This window comes from Macaca thibetana, chromosome 5, assembly GCF_024542745.1.
Source record: "Macaca thibetana thibetana isolate TM-01 chromosome 5, ASM2454274v1, whole genome shotgun sequence".
Lineage (NCBI taxonomy): Eukaryota > Metazoa > Chordata > Mammalia > Primates > Cercopithecidae > Macaca > Macaca thibetana.
In genome coordinates, this window is record NC_065582.1 from 75,741,198 (window position 1) to 75,765,551 (window position 24,354).

The 24,354-nt window shown below is 35.7% G+C and overlaps 1 protein-coding gene across 41 annotated transcripts in view; it reads right to left on the reverse strand.

Annotated features, from left to right (window-relative positions):
• The window catches only part of ANK2 (ankyrin 2), a 695,484-nt gene that overhangs the window by 48,509 nt on the left and 622,621 nt on the right, over window positions 1-24,354 (reverse strand). For 25 of the 41 annotated variants that reach the window (XM_050792405.1, XM_050792409.1, XM_050792407.1 and 22 more), the window contains 5 exons: window positions 18,063-18,165; window positions 17,251-17,354; window positions 5,418-5,642; window positions 2,677-2,831; window positions 22-233 (listed from right to left, as the gene is read on the reverse strand). In XM_050792405.1, the coding sequence (XP_050648362.1) occupies window positions 22-233; window positions 2,677-2,831; window positions 5,418-5,642; window positions 17,251-17,354; window positions 18,063-18,165 (799 nt within the window). Of the gene's footprint in view, window positions 1-21; window positions 234-2,676; window positions 2,832-3,814; window positions 3,914-5,417; window positions 5,643-12,100; window positions 12,137-17,250; window positions 17,355-18,062; window positions 18,166-24,354 lie in introns of all 41 variants that reach the window. The other 16 variants (XM_050792400.1, XM_050792390.1, XM_050792384.1 and 13 more) reach the window with 4 other exon arrangements.

Consider the following 24,354-nt stretch of genomic DNA (forward strand, 5'->3'; position numbering starts at 1 on the left):
TTGCCTCTAACACGGGCATACCTGCAGGCCTACGCGGATCCGCTTGGTGAGTGCCCCCTCTGGGAAGACGGCTTGCACCTGGGGCACCACTGTGCTGCTCAGCACACCTCCTTCTGGGCCAATCAGATTGCTGTCCTGTTTGATACGAGACACCACTGCAAAGTACTGTGGGAAGTCTCGGGTGATGATGCGGCAGATTCGTTTCTTTTCTAGGTCTTCCGGGCTATCCAGTACTGAGACAAGAAATGACCCACCTTCATTCATAAAGCAAAGATTTCCTTCTGACAGCATTCTAGCCAACTCATTGACTTGGTTCATAATGAACAGAAATGCCAGCACAACACATTTTTTGAAACAACAGGAAAATTTAAAAAGCAAGGCTATCCTAACACCACCAGAAAACAAAAAATTGCAATATTTCAAGATCTGCCAATATTTAGCTTGCATGTTTCCTTTCTTTGTGAAAATCAGGACTTTCCAGGTCACTGAGAAAGAGAAACATTTAGTTCTAGGTGCAGCATTGCAGGGCCACCTTTGAAATGAGGGATGTGAGGGCAAATATGGAATAAAATGAACCTGTTCTATTCCTGGTTCATGTGATGGAGAGGAAGTTGCTTCTGGACTCCCTTTCTTTGCAAATTTCAAAGTTAGCTCAAAGCCAAGTTATCGTGGTTTTAAGAAGTAACATAGCCCTTTGGGTTTTCAGGGGAATAGTGCAGGAATAAAATCTATCTTGGAAGAGTAAGATTTATGTTTATGTGTTTACTCCAGTGGAAGGGTTGTGTCTGAGATACTCACTGTGGATATTAAAAAAAATCAGTGATTATGAATTCAGGGTTTCAATATTCCCCTGATGCCATTAACTTTTCAAATACATAATTTAACATCAAGAGGATGGGATCATGGGCTCTTTATAAATTGCATTAGTGGACATCAAGAGGATGGGATTTATAATCCCAATTTATAAATTTATAAATTTATAATTTATAAATTTATAATCCCAATTTATAAATGCAATTAACATCAAGAGGATGGGATCATGGGCTCTTTATAAATTGCATTCAGGGCAATACAAAAAAATCAAACTAGTGTAAATGTAGAAAATTTGTACTATGTGGATCACTGAATTTTAACAGGCGATAGAAAGTTGTTTATTTTTAGAAATCATTTACAATTCATTATGAGGCAGGAATAGCAACTATGTTTTTCTTGACTATTGGGCATAGCTAGACAGTAAAAGTAAAAAGTCTCAGTATCTGATTACGCATGATTGAAGACGGATGCACTGGCAAATACTAGCCTATATTTATTTTTAAAATTTCCAGACATACACAAATCTTTAACTTTCTATTAATAGATTAATTAATCTATTAACTTTCTATTAATACCCATGTAGAAAGCTCATTTTAAAATAAATAAAGTTAAAGAGTGGACCCCCATCCAAGGGCACGATGCCAATGCTCACTGGCAGTGTTATTGATAAGTAAATATCCCAGAGGAAAATATCCGAAACCTAAATGTCAGCAAAAGGAATGGTTCCAAGAAGTAGAAGCAGCTAAATATTGTAGGGAACAATTTTTATTAATAAAAACCCTGATCTTTTTACTTTGCTTAGAAGATACTGACTTAACACATCTAGAGGGAATAATTTCTTCCTCCATCCACCCCTTGGATAAGATAAGCCTGGCCTCTATTCTTATTCAAACCTTGGTAGGATGTAGAAAGAAATAGTAAAGAAGCTACGGTCAGGCTACTCTTTCCTATCCACGAGCCATATCTGAAACTAGTGCCAGAAGACTCAAGAACTTGATAAACAGCTATACTTGCTCTTGAGTATCTAGCTCTATACAAAACTTGGTATGTTCCTGACATGCAAGCAAAGAACTTGCCCTATTTCTGTAGTTACTTAAAGTTGAATGTGAATTCTACGATTAGGACTAGGACCTTTTCTCTGTGCAAACTATAAGAGCTGCTTTCCTCTTTTCATACTGAATTATTACAACCTTGTACAGCCCAAGACAAATTTGAGATTTACAGCGATTGAAGTTCTAATGGAAAACTAAGTTCCTAAACTAGATGTGTATGTATGTGTATGCATTTCAACCCTGGCTAACTTCCTGTTTGAATTATAGGTAGAAGATTGAATGAACTTAATTTTCCTACCCCCTTAATAATAGAAAGTTTAAAAATTATAGTATTCTATAACATACTAGTTATGGGTAGATGTAAGTTTTCCAACAGAATAGCTTAACACTTTTTATCAGTATCTTAAATATCTAATGTTTCAAGTTAGGCATTTTTTTAAATAATGGATTTATTATCCAGTATCAGTTCATTTAGTTATGAAAGAACAATATCTATTCTATCTCATTTTTGGCTCAAGTTTACACTAAAAATGGAAGCATGCTGCATCTCTTTAATGAGATGTTTAATATCTTAAAGGCTTTTATTTTCCTGAATGTAACCGGAATAAGATTAAGCAAAAGTATTGTGCATTCCAACTCATCATTACAGGAGCAAAGCAGATTACCTGCTGTAGTAAAATACCACAAGGGACACACACACACACACACACACACACACACACACACACACACCCCTAGGTCATAAGAAAGAAATGAATCATTTTCATGCTTCCAGTTTAGATTTCTTTTAAAACGCTTCATCTGAAAGTACCTTCATCCATGCCATTAAGAATTTCATTCAACTCATCTTCAGTGTAGTCACAGAAATGCTCTTTCCAGCTGTCCCCATTCTCACTGCGCAGGACCACCAGTTCCCTTTCCTTTCCTCGAAGAGCCGCAAAGTGAGGGATCTCCACGATCACAGGCCTGACATAGCAATGCAGAACATTCAGTGTGGACAGGAGCTAACCAAGAGCAAGACAAGCACCTCGACTCTGTTGCAAAGTGACCTGGAATTCTTCTTTTGCTGGGGACAGGGACATAGTGGGCCATCCCCTGAAGCCCACAGGCTAGCAGATGGTCACACAGTAGCACTCCACCTCAGGGGCACCAATCCTCAGGTACATGCTGCTATCTTAAGCCAAATAATGTTTCCCTGTGAGTGCATGTGGCATTCTGGAACTTCTCCTTTGATAAATGTAAGTAGAACACATTTAACCAAAAGAAACATACATGCATATCTATGATGTCTGCCAATCTCCTAAAACATTTTCGACAAGGTGCAAAATGACGAAATGGTTTAAGAGGAAAATGGCTTACACATTGCATAATTTGATGTGTCGTAAATGAGGAGATGTCAGAAAGTTGACTACTTGTGAACTAAAGAGCCATGCACTCATGGTTTTTGCTTATATTTCCTTCATTCAAGGAAACAATAGGCATGTGTACACAGTGTGGCCCTAATTGAGCCCCTCAGCAGACAGCCCAATTGTGTCCAATGCCTATTATATTCAGGATCCAGAGCATGCACTGCCCTATTATTTTTAGGTCACATTTGTTTTCAAAATATATAGAGGGTTTTGATTTTTGGGTCCAGGTTGCTTTGATACAGACTCCAAATTCATCATAACAACATCATAACTAGCACATAGTACAACTAGGCAGATCTCATGCTTAAACGAAAATGAAGGTCACAGCACTTTAAGGGGAAAGATATAAAAACATCACTCAAAAATAAAAGTCACATACTACAAGGGTCAGAAATGGTCCACTAAAGATAGGTTATACAGAATTTAAATCATAGAGAGGGACATGTCATGGGCACAATGACAAAAAAGAGAAATCATATTGCAGAAGAAGGAGAAGAATGGGGGGCCAGCAGCCATCAATTTGTTTTAAGTCACTCCTACCCAAGGAATTTGGTTCCAGGAGGCCCCAGCTGAAGAATGCGGCTGACCAAACTTTCTCCCTCATTAAGTGGGGGAGGAGCCGTTGGCAGGTGAAGTTTACTGAGTACATCCAAAGCAGCAGTGAAAGAAAGAACATAGGTAAGCTTCAGGTATTGTTTTCTACAGAACCCCAGCGTCGCCAGCTGATCCACAGGGTGAACTTTGGTTTCACACTGCATTTGGTTCTGCCCCCTCCATTGGTCACAAAGAGCAAGGAACCGAGACCCAGAGTGTGCAATGGAGGCGCGTCTGTGCAAGGAGAGCACTTAGCTGTCCGGTCTGTCCCTAATTAGGTTCACCGCCAGGGCACTAGCCAAAAAGGGGGTAAAAATGCTCCACAAGAAAGACAAGCTGTTGGGAATATGATGAAAACTCTGCCCTGTACAGAGGCCAGATGTTTTCATGAATATTCCCCAACAGATCTGAAGATTATTAAAAAGCCTAAACTACCTGAGCATGAGGGGAACAGGGTCTGACACAGAATATGAAAAGAATCATTGGGGAATTACTCCAAACATAATGGCATTTTCTGATGCAACCCAGAACTTCACAGGCTCCTTGTAAAGCTCTGGTCTGTCTGATTGGAGGACATGAGAGGTGGTTGCTATAATTGGGAAATACAAACACACCCCTTTTCAGGTGTGTGAACATAATTTGGAGCAATCTGCTAATAGTTTGGTCCAAATTACAAAGCTTTAGAACATTTCCTGAGTTCTAAAGCAAGAAATCCTCTTCCCAGCATGACATCGGCAAAGTAAAAGAGTTCACGATTATTAGGATTTTCTCCCAGTATTTCAAGCACCAAGACTTAAATACAATTGATTTGTTTCAAAATGTTTTGAAACTTGTCCCCCACCAAAACTTCATCCTTGTGTTAATTTCAGCTGTAGCTATTCATTTCTGGGCACATTGAAATGCCACTTAATATAACAGCAGCCGTACAAACAAACAGAAGAAAGAAGAAATGCTAAATTCTGCTCAAAATTGCCAAAATGAGCATGGTTGAAGTTAGTCTTGATGTATTTGTCTTAATATAAACTGTGACTAAATAGCCAATGTAATGATAAGGCTCAAGGTAGCAATTTTGATAGCTGGAAAAAAAAAATAACATTGATTAAATTTGTAGGTATTCTGTAAAGGCAACATTGCTTTCCAAAGTAAAGATAATGATTCTGTTTCATAACTACATGAGAATTTACATTTATGTTTGGAACAGAGCAGAATTTTTTCTTTGTGACTTTACCACTTAATTCTCAGATGAGAAAAAAATACCTACCATCAGCTAAAATATTGGTTATTCACATTGGGGGTCTGGCAGCTATTATTACATCCAAAAAGAAGAAGTGGTATTCAACCTGAATGTTTAACTCATTAATGCCTTAAAATAAGAGGCGTGTAAGTGGAGTCAAGCATTGAGGTGCTACTTCCAATTTTAAAAATTTCACTGGTGCTGATCCTCTTTCAAAATGGTTTGACGTACCTTTTTCCATGCCATCCTAGTGATTTCATGTAGAGGACACAAGCTCATCGGTGACTAAGTGGGAGGTTTATCAGAAACCCTTACCCAAGGAACTGAGCACCAGAAGGTCCAACTTCGATCAGGCGACTGGCCAGGCCTTCTCCTTCCACCATTGGAGGCATTGTTGCCAGTCTGTGGCGCTTGACCAGTCGACAGGTGACTCGTGTTGGAGCAGTACATTTCCGAGGTGGAATAATGATCCGGAGCCCATTGTGTCTGCATCCTCGCATAGCACCACCTCGGGCATCCACCATAAAACTAACCAGGAAACTAAAAATTAAAATAGAAGATTAGATATGTTTGGAAATATTGGGCGCAGATGAACAAGCTTTGTCAAGTTGTTTTCCATAATGCTTTGTCTCAAAATCTCTCTTTTTTATTTAAATGCATGGTGGTAAAATGTTTGCTTTTAAAAGTTATTTTATTTTATACCAATGCCTTTAATTCTGTTTTGTTGTTATTCTAATTTTTATATTATTTTAATCTGTAGAGAAGAATTCTAATTTTTGCTGACAATGGTGATATTCAATATAAACTGTAAATTAAAAATAAGCCTAATTGATTTTGAAGGAAAATGGAATGAAATTACATAAAGAACAATTGACAAATTTCCTTTTGTTATAAATGGAAAGACTTCCACTTCCTTACGTGTATATCCTGAAAAGTCTACATGTTGAAATAATACAAGGACAAAGCAGAGAGGAAAAACCAAATTGCAGTTTTTCTGCATCCTGTTCCAACATCATCTTACCCAGGATGTAGATTTTTAACTGATTATATTCTAAAGGAGGAGAAAAGCAAAATAATTAAATGTTTTTAATTGAACCAATTTGCTGGTTAAAATGTACTTTTTTACTTATTGAGTAGGAATCTCTCTGCCATACCATTCTAATTTAAACGAGGAGCGGGTGGATAAGGAACAAGTAGACTCCTCTATACACCATTTTTGAAGTGAAATTTCAGGCGTGGGAAACCCTGGGCTCATGCAGATGGAGGATATCCGTATCATCTGTATCATGATTTTTCTCAAACTGTAATAAATTGAATGTAAAAATTATAGCTAATAATTTAGAAATTTTAACAGCATCCCTATTAATTTTTCTCCTTTTCTTCTAGGCTAATGGTTCATGAAAAAGGAGAACTATAATTCAGGATGACTTGGTTTGTTTAAGTGTACCAAGAGAATGGGTTTGTCTTAACTTTGAAGTTGTTTCCTTTGGGATGGTCTTAGCAGATCCTGATTCAGGTTAATTTGAATGCTTGTCATTTGGTTAGTATTAACACTCATTAAAGTCTCCCAGGCACTTACCGTGTCAAGGAGCAAAAATTAAACAGCACGGCAACCTAAGGGTTGTGTACACGTATACAAAGACATACAAACTGTGTGTATGCTCTTTCACAAATTACATTAGTGTCTTTTCACATTTTCATTGCATTTGCAAGATCTTTACACCAAAATTGGAAGAGGAAAGCAACATATAGGTGTATCATGGCTCCGCTTATAATCTGCTCAGCACAGAACCAACTGGATTTGTCCCACCTAGATATTGCCTCCACGACAACATTTAAAACATTTGAAAGGTATTTTATCAAAGTAAGTTATGGGATATAAACACAAAACATTTATGTTATTTTTTAGATAAATGAAGAAAAATATCTTAGCATCTTCTTCAAAGCAGAACACACAACTTATTAAACATGCCATTAAACACAAATCCTGTTGCTAGTAATAAAAATGGGTGCGAAGGAGCCCAGAGTGCCTGTCTGAAGCACGTCATGCAGGATGAGACCACAAGAGGCAGCACAGTCCTTCCCACATGCAGGGGCCAGGATAGACCTTCCATTCATACCTAGCCCGCTTAAGTTTTCAGGAAGGAGTAAAAACTAGGAAGTACAATCAACAGTTCAGTACTGAAGTGTTGATGTTTCTGGTCTTTACCAAAACATAATGAGAAAATATTTGCCACTTTTCTTATTACTAGTCTTCAAGTATGAATTCTTTAAAATTTTCTTTTTCATTTGACTTTTAAATGAACTATTTGTTGCTCAAAAGAATGAAAATACTGGTAACACTTCTAGACAGATATAAAGTTTTCCTTTCCATCTTATTGTTCTTATTTGAGTAGGATACTTAGATTGGTTTTTGTAAAAAAGTAGCAAAAAGTGACAAGTTTAAACTAGTGCTGCTTCCAAATTCATTGCAATATTTTTTACTCACTGATAATTAAGATTAATATTTCCTTTGTTTGTTTGTTTTTTTTTTTTCATCTTTTGGTTACTGCCTCCATTGGTGCACAGACAGGAACTCAAACCTAGTAAGTAATTATTATAATACATCTGCTTGATGTTATCAATCCTCAGTACTATTTATACCTTTGAAGGCATTTAAGACGTTTCCACACTCATGTTGTGTGCTATAACCTCTCCACTACATTTATTCCATTGATGGCTTATGGCCTATATAACATGGAGCCTGGATCAAAGAACATGTAGAGTATCTTCTGGTGGCCCATTCTCTAAAGAGTGAATTGAAGTAGCTAAGTTCCTGACTGTAACAATGTTTAAGTAACTACAGGTTAGATTACTTGCCCTGATTGTGTCATTGACTGTGTCTCTTGAAACCCTCTTTTTGTTCTCACTTGCTCTATAGTTCCATTTCTATGCTCTTTTTCATGCAATATTTGTTAATCTCCTATTAAGTGTCAAGTGCCCTGCTAAGAACTGAGGATACAGAAAGAAAAGACATAGCAGCTGCTGCCAAAAAGTTTATGGTCTAAGCCCCAGATGTCACATGATGGTTTTGTCATTACTTGGAACTGCTTACTTTCCTGGTCACTGAGAAATGACTAAGTCCACACATAGGAGCCATAAAAGTGCCATAATAACTGTGAGCATGTTCTCCATATTTCTTCCTGTGTCCTCTAGAGCCTGGCACAGTGTGGATGGAACACTTAGCAGGCAGTCAATAAATAACTGTTGAATAAGCGAATGTACAACACAGTGAAAAGGGCAAGATGTGAGGAGCTGTATATATTTATATCTAAGGCTAACATAGGAGAAAATTTAATTCTTTAGTCTCTGGACAATCAGAGCAGTCAGAATTCATTCGAATCACTATATTCAGAGGTAGGAAAGCGGTTGGGAATGACTATCCTTAATGTTAAATATTCTTCTACAGGCGTATTCCCGCTCTAATATATATAGAGAGACCTAATAAATTGATTTCCTTTGATAGAGGACTGGTGGAAAATGAGAGTAAGCAAAAACCAGAAGTTTGAATTTAACAAAATAAACTGTTTTAATAGAAGTGAAAATTATATGAAGAAAGACCAAAAATGGGAAAATCAAAATAAAAGCACTTAAAGCCTGAAGCTGCAAGCAGATAAATTTACCTATAAGAATCTCTATGTCATTGTAAATCTGGAAAGTAATATTTAAATATTGCACAAAAATCCAAAGCAAATTGGAAAAATTAAGGTGCCAATATGCATAATTCAGAGAAAAAATAATTTTTATTTTCCTTGAGATAGGGTCTCACTCTATTACCCAGGCTAGAGTATAGTGGTGTTATCATAGCACACTGTAAACTCGATCTTTGGGGCTCAAGCGATTCTCCCATGTCAGCCTCCCGAGTAGCTGGGAATACAGGCAGCATCACTGCACCTGGCTAATGTTTGTTTTTTTGTTTTCAGAGATGGGGTCTCCCTATGTTGCTCAGGCTGGTTTTGAACTCCTAGGCTCAAGCAATCCTCCTGCCTTGGACTTTCAAAGTGCTGGGATTACAGGTATGAGCCACCATGCCCAGCCTAAATTAAATTTTTAAAGAAAATAAGGCTTCATGTTTTTATCAAGTAACTAAAGGAAGAGACACAAACCAAAAAAAACCCACCAAGCTGTAGCGAGGAAATTTTCTTTAGAAGAGAAAGGGAAGAGAGAGAATAAAGTAAAACAGAAAGATGTCAAGAAAGAAATTAAAATATTGGAAGATATGAAAAAGCCAAATATTAATAGCCAAAATGAGTAAAACTGTTGATAAAATCTAGCATGAAAATACTCTAAACAAATTAGACTCAAATAATGCAATTGCCAAACAACTGATAAAAATGCTAAATTTACACAATTGCATAATAAAAGAAGTCTTTTCTTTAAATAAGAAGGAATAGGAAAAATAACTCAAGTTTATAGCTAGGTGCTGATGAAAAGCCTATTGACAATAGTCAGTATGCTTATCAGTTAATCCCAATAGTTGATAATATAAAATTAGGTAAGCATCTGAGTATTTTCATTAAAAATATCAGAATACTCAAAAGCGCCACTATTTGGACAGGTAGTAGAGTTAGGAGACAGGTATTCTACCACGTAAAACACAACTGCAAATAAGCAAAAAACAAATTGTAAGCAAACGTACTTTTATGTACCACAGGAAAATGAGAAAGGTTAGAAGGTGTGAGTCGCGAGATGCGTCGTTCACATACTAGAGTTGACTGAATCAATATGATTTTTCTCATGTTTGCAGGAGATTAAAAATGGGACAACATAATCCCTATAAACATTTGGAGATGAAAATAATTGAAGTAAAAACATATAATTAAATATGTTTAGAGGAGGTGGTAATAGAGATTGATGGCTCTGCCTGTCATCTATGAGCTTTAAGATTGAAGCCTCACCTGGCAATGAAAAATAATCCTGTTACCACTTAAGGTTGTGGTGAGAAATCTTTGTGGGTAAAGCATACGGAATTCAATAAATGCCTGTTCCTATCATTTTCCTTTCTCTACACTTACAGGATTTTATGTATTTTAAATATCTTTAAAATAATACAATATACCACTTGAAAAATAAATGGGGAAACTAACCTTTACCTACAATGAACCTGGAACTATGCTAAGTAGTTTAATATGATGATGAAGTTTGTATTCGTTTATGAAGTTTACTTAAATAAGATATAAAAATACCATTATCACGAAGCACAGGAGAATGCAACAAGTACCATGCTCTTCCCTGGGTCTAGATATATCTCTATCTTGAATTAATGTTGTAACCTCAGGTAAGTCACTAACGTCTTTAGGTTTCAGTTTTCTTATCCATAAAATGGGAGACTTCTACTAAATAGACTCCAAGTTGCCTTCCAGTATTGAAATTATATGCACAGTTTACTGTTAACTAGGTTGGGAAACCTACTTAAATCTTTCATTTCAGATGCACTGAAAGAATTCCTAATTGGAAAATAAACTGCTATTACTTCAGGAAATATATATTATTTTTGCTTTATGGTTAAAACAGCTGTTTTGCAGAAAATGTGTATACACACTGCACTAAACATTGACTTAAGACTGTACATATAAAAAATATCATGTAACACTTAGCTTTGATTGCATCTCTTACTCTCCAAATGAAATTCAGCAATCATGCAAAGTAGAAACTCTTAAAAATTTTCTAAATTGTGAGATACAATGTTATCACAATTTTAAAAGAATAAAAGCGAAAGCAACCATTATTATGCAGATGACTTGCCTACAAATACACAATTTGATTAGCTAAACAGTACATGCTTCAGAGGAGGGAGCAGAAAACCATGATCCAGTCTTTTGAGGACTACATCCTCCACCCCCAAAGTTACTACTCCTTTAGTTTTATTTTTAATTCATTGAGGACCATGGGATGGGAATGGGGAGGAAATTGCAGCATTCAGAGTTAGTTGAAAGAACAGGAAGAAAAAATCATCAGAGTGCTTCAGTGATCCTCATATACATAGCAAGAGGGCCTCAGATTAAATCCGATTTCTGAGGTACTGTGAGAAAAACCATAGCATGAGCTCTTTCTCCTCTGTAATTCCCTTAATTCCTTCCTAATCCTCCAAATTCTATAAACTTAAACATTGCTTGGATATGGCTTTGAAAAAAGTAGTTCAAATTTGTTAAAATCACCAAATAATTATTTATCAACCACTGTGTTCATGTATGGAAAGACAATAGCGTGCATTTGAGAAAAAGTATAAGGATGTATATAAAAGTTTTCAAAAATAAAAATATAAAACTGTATTTTTTATAGACTGATAATTTGTAGTACCATAATGGATGACTGTATAATAAAAATACTATAATTATCAGTCTAATAAGAACCTTTAAAAATAACGTTAAATAAATAACAGAATAATGGGTATCTTCAGAACACTGACTAGAGTCATTCTGCAGTACAATTTCTAAAATATCAAAAGGTTGCATTTATAGCAGTATTAGCAAGGAAATGCACTATTAATACACTTTCAGCCTTTGCCTCACCTAGAATATGGTACTTAAAATAAAACCCAGAACAACAAAAAAACCCTCTGCTAAGTGCCACTTAAAATCATAACCTTTAATAAAACCTTAAAATAGCTCAACCAATTTGCATAATTGTGGGGAACAACAGTTTTCATCTCTATGTAGCACTTTTTCTCACAAAACAAGCTGGAGATGTGGAGACCCGTGACCAAGACAGGCAGTCCACAGTAAGTCTGGGACAGCCTCACTTTATCTCCACTGAAATTAAAAATACCACTTTCTCTTCATCACAGAGAAAGGGGAATTCAGCAATAGCCACAATTTGGAGAACATCAATCTTTGTATCTCTTTGGCTAGGTATCTTCACACTAAAGCATCCTGAGGCAAGGAATACGCAGAAGGAGATGGCAAAAGGGGGAGAGGAATAGGCAACATGTTCAGAGAAAGAATTATGCAGTAGTTCACCTGCTGTTGTCACGATCAAGACATGGAGAGGCGCGGCTGCAACAGAATAGATACTTTAGCATAGAGAAGGAACGGATAAAGTGAAATATAAGGAAGGAAATCAGAAGTAATTTATCATTTATACACCAATACAGTATTCATTGAAAACAAATGGAAATCCAAATGAGATATAGCTCGAGAAGAGCAAGGTATGGGGGCTTTGTGGCAACTCCCAGTTTAGGGAACTGGGGATGTTATAAAATCACTGGATAGGGGTTTGTAACCTTGGTCAACATCGGCTTGTGAGGGCGTTTAACAAAGTCTGGGTGTCCAAGAAGCTACAGAAACATCAAGGGTTATTATGATGAAAAACATAAAGTCTTTGATTTGATGAATACAGTTTTGATGCAAAAGTTTTTGTTTTATACATTTAATACTTTAAAAATAATGATAATAACTTTTTGGGCTATCACAGAAGAAATGCAAAAAGAAAAGGTACAATTTAAAGCATAGATCAACAACAAACACTAGCATAAACCATAAGGCAGGGTAGGTAATATCAATTACCTACTAGAGTATAGCAAAAAAAAACTACGCAAACAAAGTCTTGGTGCTTCTGTCAATACTTTATGTCCTGCTTTAGAGATTGCTGTCCTCCTCATTGGTCATAATGTCTAATCCCACATTATAGTTCTACCTTTCACTCCTTTTCTACCTATGAGTCTGTTCTTCCGTAAAACCCTGCATAAGCTTTCACAGGATTCTCTTGTGTTTTCAACTCTAATGACATACAAAAGTATACATGCTTAATGGACCAGAAATCCAACCTTACTAAACACTTGTTTTGCTACTTATTATGCGAAAACTTTCTTCATCTAAAAGAATTTTCCTTCATGTATCTAAAGAAAACCCCTAGGGTGTTGTAAAATACATGAATAACTAACTTAACTGCCGTACATATTAGATAAACATTAATATTGTCAAGTGAGAGCCTTGACTTCCTTGCATTTCAAATATCCCATTATTTGAGAGAATATCTTCAAGATGATTTTTAAAATATACTGTATTTTTGGAGCAATTTTAGGTAAACAATAAAATTGCCTTCAACATGTTTTTATGAAAAGAAATTCTTTAAAAGACCACCTTATAGACCTCAAGTTAATGTAAGACTATGTAGGACATTTTAATGAATTGACATTTAATTGTTGGCATTTGACTGTAATTAAAAGACTACAAAAACTAAAGTCCTTTGGAATAACAATATTTAAGAAGACTTACAAAGCTAGCTACTGCTAAGAATTGTGCCTTACATCTTCTAATTCCTTATGCACTTATGAAATGAAGAACAATTGTAAAATTAAAATTCTTGCCCAAGATTATGTTGTTATGATCATGACTAGGATACTAGAAATAACTGTTGATCAGAGTCATTGCAAATGTGAAGACAACACTTTAAAATAAACAGCAAATATTAGTCTTTCTTTTGTCAGGTATGTGCTGTGTGTATTGAGCAGAACAGATTTTTTTAACACTGATACTGATTTTTTAATCACTGATACCTATTGTTCTCTAATCATGAACATTCATCATTGGAAACATAAAGTAGAGGTAAAATAAAATCACCAATACTGCTTGTTGGTAGAAACGGTGTCTTCTATTAATGTAAAATCCCTTTATTAAGTTTAAGAGAACATTATATGTACAAATCAGTGGCATGTGCATAAAAAGTTAACTTTATTATCACCTCTATCAAAATATCTGTTTTTTGGCTGGGCACGGGGGTTCATGCCTGTAATCCCAACACTTTGTGATGCCGAGGCAGGTGAATCACCTGAGGTCAAGTGTTCCAGACCAGCCTGGCTAACATGGCGAACGCTGTCTCTACCAAAAATACAAAAAATTAGCCGGGCATGGTAGTGCACGCCTATAGTACCAGCTATTCGGGAGGCTGTGGCAGGAGAACCACTTGAACTGGGAGGTGGAGGTTGCAGTGAGCCAAGATTGTGCCACCGCACTCCAGCCTGGGTGACGGCGTAAGACTTCGTCTCCTTTTTTTTTTTTTTTCTCTTACATTTTGGGTAGATCTTGCAGTGGCTTAAGAATCCACCCAATTAATTAAAGAGAAACTAAGTTTTTCAAAAAATAAATGAAAGCTACTATTTAGGAACCTGATGTATAATGAATAAAATTACAAAAAATCTTGCCACATGACATGGTATGATGAGTGTTACTCATATACATTAATATCGTGGTAGCTTTCAAATACCAGGACACTCAGAATCATTGAGCTTTCGATAGTAATAACCCATTCTGTTAGAGTCATCAAATGCATTGTGTTTGTTCAAACACTGAAGACACTAATAGAGAATAATTTGCCTGATTAAAAATAACAGTAAGTCAAACATTACTATTGTGAATTGAACCACATTGACGCTGCCATTTAGAGGAGTCATAATACATTTTCCTTAACTGATTTGCAATTTGTGAAAGATCTGGAACATGTGTATGAGGATTGTACACAACACTAATAGCTATAATCTACTGAGCACTTATTATTTCCAGGCAAAGTGCTAATTATTTAAAAAGCATTTAGTTATTAAAGCTCCCCTATGGGATCAATAATATAACACTCGTCTTATAGATATGGAAACTGAAACTCAGAGATTTTTATATAACTTGTGCCTGATGTCACATATGAGTGTGAGTGACAGGATTTAATTCTGATAGGTCTGACTCCAAAGCACACTATTAACCACCATGTTTCTCTCTCTTTACAGATTAAGTGTCTTCTAACTTTCAATAACAACATATAGTGTGTTTCCTAAAGGCAGGGGCTAGATGTTACTTAGCTTTTTTCTTAGTACCTGGCACAATGTCAGGTACTTTGCAGAATTACACAAATGTGTGAAGAATGAATACATAAGTAAATAGAAGAAACGAAGAACATTTGAGAGAACCAGGTATACCTTAATTAACTAGCTCTCTCTAATAACCAAAGCCTTATTAAGCAAAGTTTTTCCTAACAGTTTATATAAAACATCTGTACTATTGGTGCTTGTAGAAAGTATCAATGCCAGGCCTCCAAAGTATTGGTCTGGGTTGAGGCCTGGGCACTAGTTTTTTTTTTTTTTTTTTTTTTTTTTGGAGATGGAGTCTCACTCTGTCACCCTGGCTGGAGTGCAGTGGTGCAGTCTAGGCTCACTGTAACCATCACCTCCTGGGTTCGAGTGATTCTCCTGCCACACCCTCCTGAGTAGCTGGGATTACAGGCGTGCATCACCACGCGCGGCTACTTTTTGTAATTTTAGTAGAGATGGGGTTTCACCATGTTGTTCAGGTTGGTCTCAAACCCCTGACCTCATGATCCGTCCACCTTGGCCTCCCAGAGTGCTGGGATTATAGGTGTGAGCCACTGCGCCTGGCCGGCACTAGTATTTTTTAAAGCTCCTAGATGATTCTAATGCACAGCAAAAATTGAGAATTATCCAGAGTCAATATTAAATGCTTGAGATTCATAGGAAAACTGGTTTATTAAAGACTATGAATTTAAAGATCTTTATCTTAACACATAATTCATCTTTAACTACTGGATGCTGTTGGTTAATCGTAAGTAATGCACCATAATTACTTATAGGTGTATCTAGTTGTACACAATTGGGCTGTAATTGAGGTACTTAGACTATTTTACTGCCCTTCAGTAATGAAAGAACTTCTTTTAAAAGTTCCTTTTTCAAAATATAAATGATTTATTTTGAAAACTGAAGTATTGCCATGCACTGATTCTTTTGTAAATTCAGTTATTATTAGTCAATTAAATTTTACCTAAAACCATCTCATCACTTTGTAGGCTGCATATGAGCTTTAAAAACCTCATTATGATTTCTAGATTCTTATCTATGATCCTACAACACTCTACATCCAGGTCTCTTCCTTCTTACTTACCACTGTGAAGAAGTTCATCAGCAGAATGTAATGTTGTATGTTTTGAGTAACTTATAACTTTTTAAAAAAAAAAAAAAGTAAGTAAATTTGAATGAAGTGTAATTTGTTTTTTATTCTCATGAATAAATCTTGTATCAGGAACTAGTCTCTACTTATTTAACAAGGAAAAGAGTATTAGGATTGTTTTCAATAACTATATAACTAATGTTATTGTATGAACCTTTACTTAGTATACGATTAGTTGAAGAAGTCTAAAATTTTTAACTAAAATATCTTGGAACTCTTTCCTGAATAAAGAATATTTTAGAATAATAAAAATAAGAAAGAATCTACTTTTCAAAATAGTTCTGGGATTTATGGATAAGGATTTGAGGATAATAATTAAAACCAAAATATTGCATTTTGATATATAGAATATAAATATGGCTTAAAAATAATTAAATAAAAATAGAAATTTTACATATAATTATGATATTACTATATTATTGCCAACTACTAATATGTAAGGAAGAAATTGGAAGAGTGTTACAATTTAAAACTCCTTAAGGAATTTATATTCCACATAATTGAACACCTTAAGAACAACTTTAAGTATGTTTGAAAGTATGACTCAAACTCCTATTTTTTAATGAGTTAATAAAAACAGGCAGCACTGCTTCAACAGTGATGTGTATACTCTCTGAATGACTTTAAAAAGATAACTGAGAACCTGACTGGTTGCATTCAAATTCCCTTTTTGTTTATATCCCTACTTCAAAAAATATATAAACTCCTCCTTATATTTGTGTGATTCAAGCTTCTGTAACATTATTTTAAAAGCATTAGAAAGGCATTTATTTCATTGAACCAATCAGTTAATCTTAATAAATAGAAACTTTCTAGAAATCAAATGATTCGGCCCCTCTTTTTAAGATGTCTTAAAGACAGTATGTGAATAGTAGGAAGGCCACCAGTATATTCCAGTTAGGCAGCAAGCTCTTTGACGCAATTCTACTAGTTGTTCTAAAACAATAGTCAGTTTTTTTTAATGCTGAATTCAATCTTTTTTGCTGGTTTGTTGGTGTAGATATAGAGTCCATGGTGGATAAAGCAATGTTATTTACAAGTTTAAACAAAGGGCACCTCCACTGTAAAGCTAGCCACCAGCTAAAGCTACTGGACAAAGCTGTTATTTTCACTCCCATCTCTTTTTACCTCTTGATCAGGATACATAATATTGATTTACTCACCCTGAATGAATAGGACTGGAAGAAAGAGCCACGTTGTCTAAGTTCTCAGTGCCCCAGCTTAGGCGATAAGAATTCCTTTCTGCCTCCTTGGCTAGAGTTGACACCTAAACACAAAGAACACTGGATTGAATAAAAACACTTTGCTTCACTTAAAGTAAAATATAACGAAGTACAAAAAGTGGCATCACTGGAAAGTGGTATAACCTAGAAAAACTTCCACTTAAAAATAAAAAACCAATGTATTTACAATGAATCTTTTAAAATGCATTCTCTTTTAAACTGCATTATTTAAATAGATTATATAAGATTACATTCACGTAATTGTCTTTGAAGAGAGTAGGTATCCATCTATTTCCCTATACCCAATCCACCAAAAGTGATAAAATCATAACTAAAATTAAAATATTCCAGAATAAACTTTAAGCCTTTCTGACAGCTAACAATTTTAAATATTGAAAGATATAACTTAACATTTACCATTCATCTTATACCTTAAATGCACCCTACCTCACTTTTTCCTTTAATGGAGATTTTATTTTAAAAATATAATGTTCATATATAATCTCCACAGAAAAATTCAATATAGCTGAAGAAATAAGCAGTATGCTTTTTCAGAAAAACACTGCTCATTGAAAAAATCTAGTGAACATTTTTCATGTTTTAGGAAAACCTTCAAATCTCTTATGCTAGCTTGTCAATTGAATTAAGAATGATTTGAGGGGGATTAAAAACTTTCTCAGGCCATTTCTAGCATCCAATAATGTTAAAAAGCTCTCCAGAAAGCAAAGACATGAAGGCAAAATGTCACATACCTGGTGACTGGGAATCACAACTGAGTCATCCATCACGGCACTGTCCCTCAGGTAGGAGGCATGGCTCAGAGTGTGAGACCTGTCGGAACTGAAGGATCGAAGGCTGGTAGGTTGGCAGGAGGCCATGGCATATACCAACAGCGGTAGTAGGGTTGGGATGACAAAATGATGAGCCGAGCAGGAGAGTGAAAAAAGCGTGCTATTAGCTAACAGCGCAACTTCCAGGGGGACACAAGTCTCTGTGTTGTCCTACCTTTTTGTCCAACAGCTGAACTAACACATCCTTTGACAGGCTCCTACCGCTCAATGGCAAGAGCACAAGGGAATCCAGAAGTTAAAATCTGATACTCCTAATCTGATTCATTTTCTTCCCAGAAATGTTTGAAACCAGCAATTGTAGTTTATTACTGCCAGTACAAGAAATTCACACAGGAAATAATTCCAGGATAGATTGCTTAAATCTGTGTTAAATGTTAATCTCCCTGCAACTAAGAAAAATATTCGAGGAAAGTAGACAGCCCTCAGAGAGAAGAACAAAATGAAAGCCCAGTTTCATTTTCGCTCATTATTTTCCATTCTCTCTCCATGCCTCTTTCTTCTCCTCTCTAAACTGTGAATGACTGAATGTTGGTGCATTCCCCTGGAAGGTACAGAGTGAAATGAACTGTGGCCAGATGCATGCTTCCTGCGGAAGTGGAGTTCCTCTTGTTTGTCTCTGGTGACTCCAACAATGCTATTATTTCAAACGAGGGCACTGTCCCCTTTGCATGTCCTGTGTGTGGTGAGTGAGGCACCAGAGTGTTGGTTGCTGTGGTGATGAGATGCATGAGCACAAGAAACCGTTTCTAAGCTCCAGCTCAGAACACAGACACACCTGCCAGCACAAAGACAAATTGCCAATGGCCACTGACCAAAAATGAGGTTTGGCTTCAAAATGGGATTTAGGCCTTGATAAACCGTGCATTACATTTTCGAAAAATCTGAATTTCAAAGTTCTAAATTACATACTCAAATGTAACAGGTAAAACTTGACATTTGCATAGATGCAATCTCATTCCTTTTAAATCACTTTGTAAAATCAGATGACAGATTGATATCTTAAATAAGTTATATTTTATACACTGTAGTTCAAGTATTAAAGATCTGTGTTCAATGTATTAGCCCAAAGCCCATAAGGGAAAAAAAGAGATATGCAAGCTTTCACAATATTTATAAAAGCAAACTTTCATTTACTTTTAGCTAGTAGGTGTTTGGCCAGTGAAGCACTATAGAATTATGGACTAAATGTTAAATTAGCATATTTATTAGTATAAACAATCTTCATTTTGCAAGTATATTTAATTTTGTAAACCATGTACTATCCTATCTACGAGGTGTCAATATAGACCGCATCAATTGTCTTTGAGGAAATCATCACTTTGCAGGTAATTCATAGTAATCCAGGACCTCCTCCTTCTTATTTTACATGTAGGTATATTCCAAAAAAAAGTCTTAAAGGGTAAATGACAATACCCTTTAAGTATTGGGTATATAAAAAGAGTTGGTTGTCTGATCCTTGTGTTTATACATATATAAATCTGTGTTTACAATAAAACAAAATCTAAATATAACTTGAGAATTAACTATTTTATGTTATGTAGACTCTTGGAGAAGATTGAGGCTCTTGACAGAGCCTTAGAAATTTCATCAAGAGTTTTAGCTCCAGCATTTGGAGGCTACTTATATTACAGATGGCTTTACATTTAGCTTTTGATGGGGGTTTAGATTATTGGGAAAAGTTATCTCAGCAAAAGCTTGTCTCGGTGGAATCGATTATTTTTTTTCCTGCTGTAAATCACAAAGATAGCTAAGATCCACTTGGATGTGTTTTGTACCAGGTGGCACTAGATCAGCAACTCTTAAATTCTATTCACCTTTATTTTGTTTTGAATTTGGCCAACGAAGGGAAAATAGTAGAGGAGCCAACCTGTTCTATTTCTAATATGGCTTGTCTATGGGCTCAACTGTTTTCTGGAATAGCAGAAACACCGGTCTCAAAGGGAAAATGAAAATCTAGCTTGAATGAGAACAAACTGAATGGTAAATAATGGTACCTCAAATAAAACCTTGTGACGTGGCTGCCAGATTGCAAAGGTCTAAGCTTTGAAAGAATGAATCAGGTCTCAACTGCCATTCTCAAGGAGTGACTATGGCTAAGTAGACAACTCTATTTCAGGAATGTGGTATTAAAGAACCCACTGGGCTATGAAAGTAGAGTCACACTTTGCAATCAGTATATCAGTCATACAAGTGAAAATCTGATATCAATTTAGTTGATACCTGAGTCTATCTCTCAATTGGTTTTGTACTGAGAGGAATAGAGAGGTGTTGGTGTTTTTTTAATCTTTCCTAAAACCCCGACAGGAAAGAAATACAGAGGGAGAAGAAGAGAAAGAAGGAGACAAAGTGATATATAACCACAAAAAATTGATTAGAGAGAGAAAGATATTAGGATATGTACACAGAGAGTGAGAAAAGTTGGACAGAGAGAGGAAGCAACAATGAATAAATCAAAACCATATATCGGAGTGTCTCTACCTTTCTATGAGTTGTATTCTAGCTTCCTCTACTTATTTATGCCTTCTGAAATACTAATTGGTTGTTTAATCAATGTGTATCATTTCTAACTGCTTTCCAAAAAATGATGTCGTATAATCTACTTAAATGAAATAAAGATGGACTATTCCAACACCGGAGAAGTTATTCTCTCTAAAAAAAATTCTCTCTAAAGTAATAATAACTGAATTATTATTCTCACTAAAATATAACTGGCATGACAAAGGTCTGGAATAATTTAAGCCCTTGGATCAGAAATTGTTCACTCTGATTTAAGACATTAAAAACAAGTTTAAATATTTTCCAATACAGTTGCCAATTTTTCATTAAGTCAAGGGTTCTGCTATTCAGTTAATAAATGTATAATAACATAGCCATAGAAGTGTAAAGTTTTACTTGCTGTTCAACTAGGGGATGTGCTAGGGGTTTTGTTATGGTCTTAACTTATACTTTTTATTTTACTATGGTACAACTGCTTTATGGAAACATAACAGGTGGTATGAAAGTGTAATTTTATTGAAAAGTATAATAATTACTATCTTGGTAAACTGTATTTATTAAACATTCAATTAATGGAGTGGCAAACTTTACTGAACAAGTAGAAATCCACAATTTTCAATAAATTTACTTTAAAATATGAAGAAGCCTCTGTGGTTCGTTGTTATTTAGTATTTTACATCGAATTTGGAAAGCATTTTTAATTTGTAAGCTGCAATAAAACAGACACAAAATCCAACTAATCATAACTTGGTTGTATTTGTATTTAATGTACATTAAATTGTATGTATTTGAATTCTTCCATATCTCTACATATTTTAGGCATCAGAATATTTTTTCTATCTTCTCCAACTACACATAGGCTAATTGGGGTTGTCTGGGGGAAGCCGCGCTAATGTGTTATCAACCACAGGTGTAGCTGTGATTGTTGAAACAAAGCCATTCTTGGGTCATGTCACAGATTTTCATTTTAGTAATATATTCAACTCTTCTAGCTCAGCTAGTTATTCAGTTTAATATATAAAAATATTTATTTTAGAATAAATCCATAATTCTAGAACATAAGCACCCCCTGGCAACACACACACGCAGGTTGAGCAGTGAGCAGGGAAATGTGGATAAATCTAGGAAGGGCTTGTTTCCATGCTCTGTTAATACCTACCTGGGCATGGTGCTAGTGAAAGCAATTCAAATAAAGAAATAGTGCAAAGGAAAAAATGGTCACTGAGAAAAGGTAACTTATATTGAACTGCCTAAGCAAAATTAAAAATAAAAGAAGAAGACCATGAAAATGAGATGCTGCCTGTAATTCTATTTTGGAAATGGTGACTACATCTAGTGATCTAGAAACGCAAGTGGAGACCTGGAGAACACAGTATATCTTGTTTGCTTCATGTCCCCTGATCTTATGTGCTGAAAAGTATTGAGTTTAAGTAGGAGTATTCAAGCCATCCATCCTGTTTTATAGAAAGTATTATTCTAAATTCTTCCTCAATCTAAGTACTTTGAAAGAAGAAAAACAGATCAAATCAAGTACTTATTCTTAATAAGGGAGACCATGCTAAAAACAGAAGCTTTATTGTTGACAGTAATATGACTATTCATAGATTATCATTAATTTGTACAATGCCATAAACATTATACTTTATTCAAATTTGAAATCTTTAAGAATCTCAGAGTATAAAGTCTAAATCTACCAGTGTATCAAGACAGCTTATGGAACTCCAGAGGGGTTCCTCCTTCTGGGAGCACCCTTTATCTGAGTTATTGAAGCCAAGGAGTCAATTTAATCTCCTTCCCCTTCTTCACCTAACTCGTGAAATTCATCATGAAATCTGACTAGTTTTGCCTCCTACACATGTCTCAAAAAGCTCTCAAATTTTTTATTTCTGAAATTCTCTCCATGACTATCACCAAGGTTAGAGTGCTAGTCCTCTCATGACACCTGCAGTTAATACAAGCACAATTGCTTCTCAGAATGGTTGCAATCTCCAGGTTTAGCCCTTTGAAACTCTCCTTTAAAATTCATCCTCTTTCTCACTGGCAGAAGGATCCACCTGCTATGCAAATATAATTCCCGTCCTCCACACTTACACTCCAGCAACACTGCACTCCCTTTTTTCTCATACACCCTGCGAGCCTTTGCTCAAGACCTTGTTAAGGCTTCAAACGCCCTCCCCACGTTTCCTCATCATTGTTACTCATCATTTGGTCTCAGTTTGGTTTCATCTGCTCCAGGAAGCTAGAGCCTCAGGGCTTCAGTGGCACTCTATGTGTACCACTAGCTTATGTCCTCTCCCATCTCATCAGGCTATGAAGTTAGCAAGCCTATCTTGCTAAAGAAAAAAAAAGATAGTGGAAGAGGGCATTGGTGCTCAAGGAAAAAGCCCAAGAAAAGTTTGTTTTTGCTAATTATGCACTTAGACTTCATTACTCTTTAAGGTATTTATTTCTTAGACTCTATGCTGGATATTCATAAAATAGCTTACAATAGTACCAACTTTAAAACTATAAACCTGAGATTACTGGTTAGCAGAACACATTATACTACATGGACAAACTTACTCTTTTTTTTTTTTTTTTGTCTTAAGAGAGTGTCTTGCTATGTTACCCAGGCTGGACTTGAATTCTGGGCCTCAAGTGATCTTCCAACCTCAGCCTCCCAAGTAGCTGAGACTACAGGTATGTGCCACTGCACCCAGCTATGACATCCACATTCAAGCCTAACTTATCAGTCATACTTTCGATGAGGAACCACAGAATGTCATTACCTAACTTGCACACACAAAAAAGTGCCAGTTGTACTAGTTAATAATAACAAAAAGTAACACTGATTATATATCTCAGAATATTATATAAACCTCCCGGATTTGTCTATCAACGCTAGGCTCCCTCAGATTTTGCTCCGATTGTTTCTTGTATCCAGGCTCTCGTGGGATTCTGTTCGGATTCTTTTTCATGAAAAGTCAGTTCCAGGCAGTTTTGTTCTGAATGTATTTTTTTTTTTTTTGTATTTCAATAAAACTTTATTTATTTATTTATTTTTATTATTATACTTTAAGTTCTAGGGTACATGTGCACAACGTGCAGGTTTGTTACATATGTATACATGTGCCATGTTGGTGTGCTGCACCCATCAACTTGTCAGCACCCATCAACTCATCATTTACATCAGGTATAACTCCCAATGCCATCCCTCCCCGCCTCCCCATAATTGGCCCCGGTGTGTGATGTTTCCCTTCCCATGTCCAAGTGATCTCATTGTTCAATTCCCACCTATGAGTGAGAACATGCAGTGTTTGGTTTTCTGTTCTTGTGATAGTTTGCTGAGAATGATGGTTTCCAGCTGATGGTTTCCATGTCTGAATGTATTTCTTTTTAATTCAGCCGCACAACATATTTTATTCACAGAAACTATGTTCCTAACAAAAAAGTGGGGGCAGGAGAGTATTCAAAGTGTCTGTGATGCCGCTCAGTATGTCTATAAGGCAAAATTGTTCTTTTAATTTGAGAAAAAAGTGGCCAGTGATGAAAAACGCCACATTTAAATGATGAGAGTTCTTATTTATGATGGTTTTGCTTCTTACTAGTTGTTTGATTTTACCAAGTTATTTGATCTCTCTAGGCCTCAGTTTTCTGTTCTTTAAATGGCCATATCTTAAAGTTGTTAGACAATTAAATAACATAACATTCTAAATGC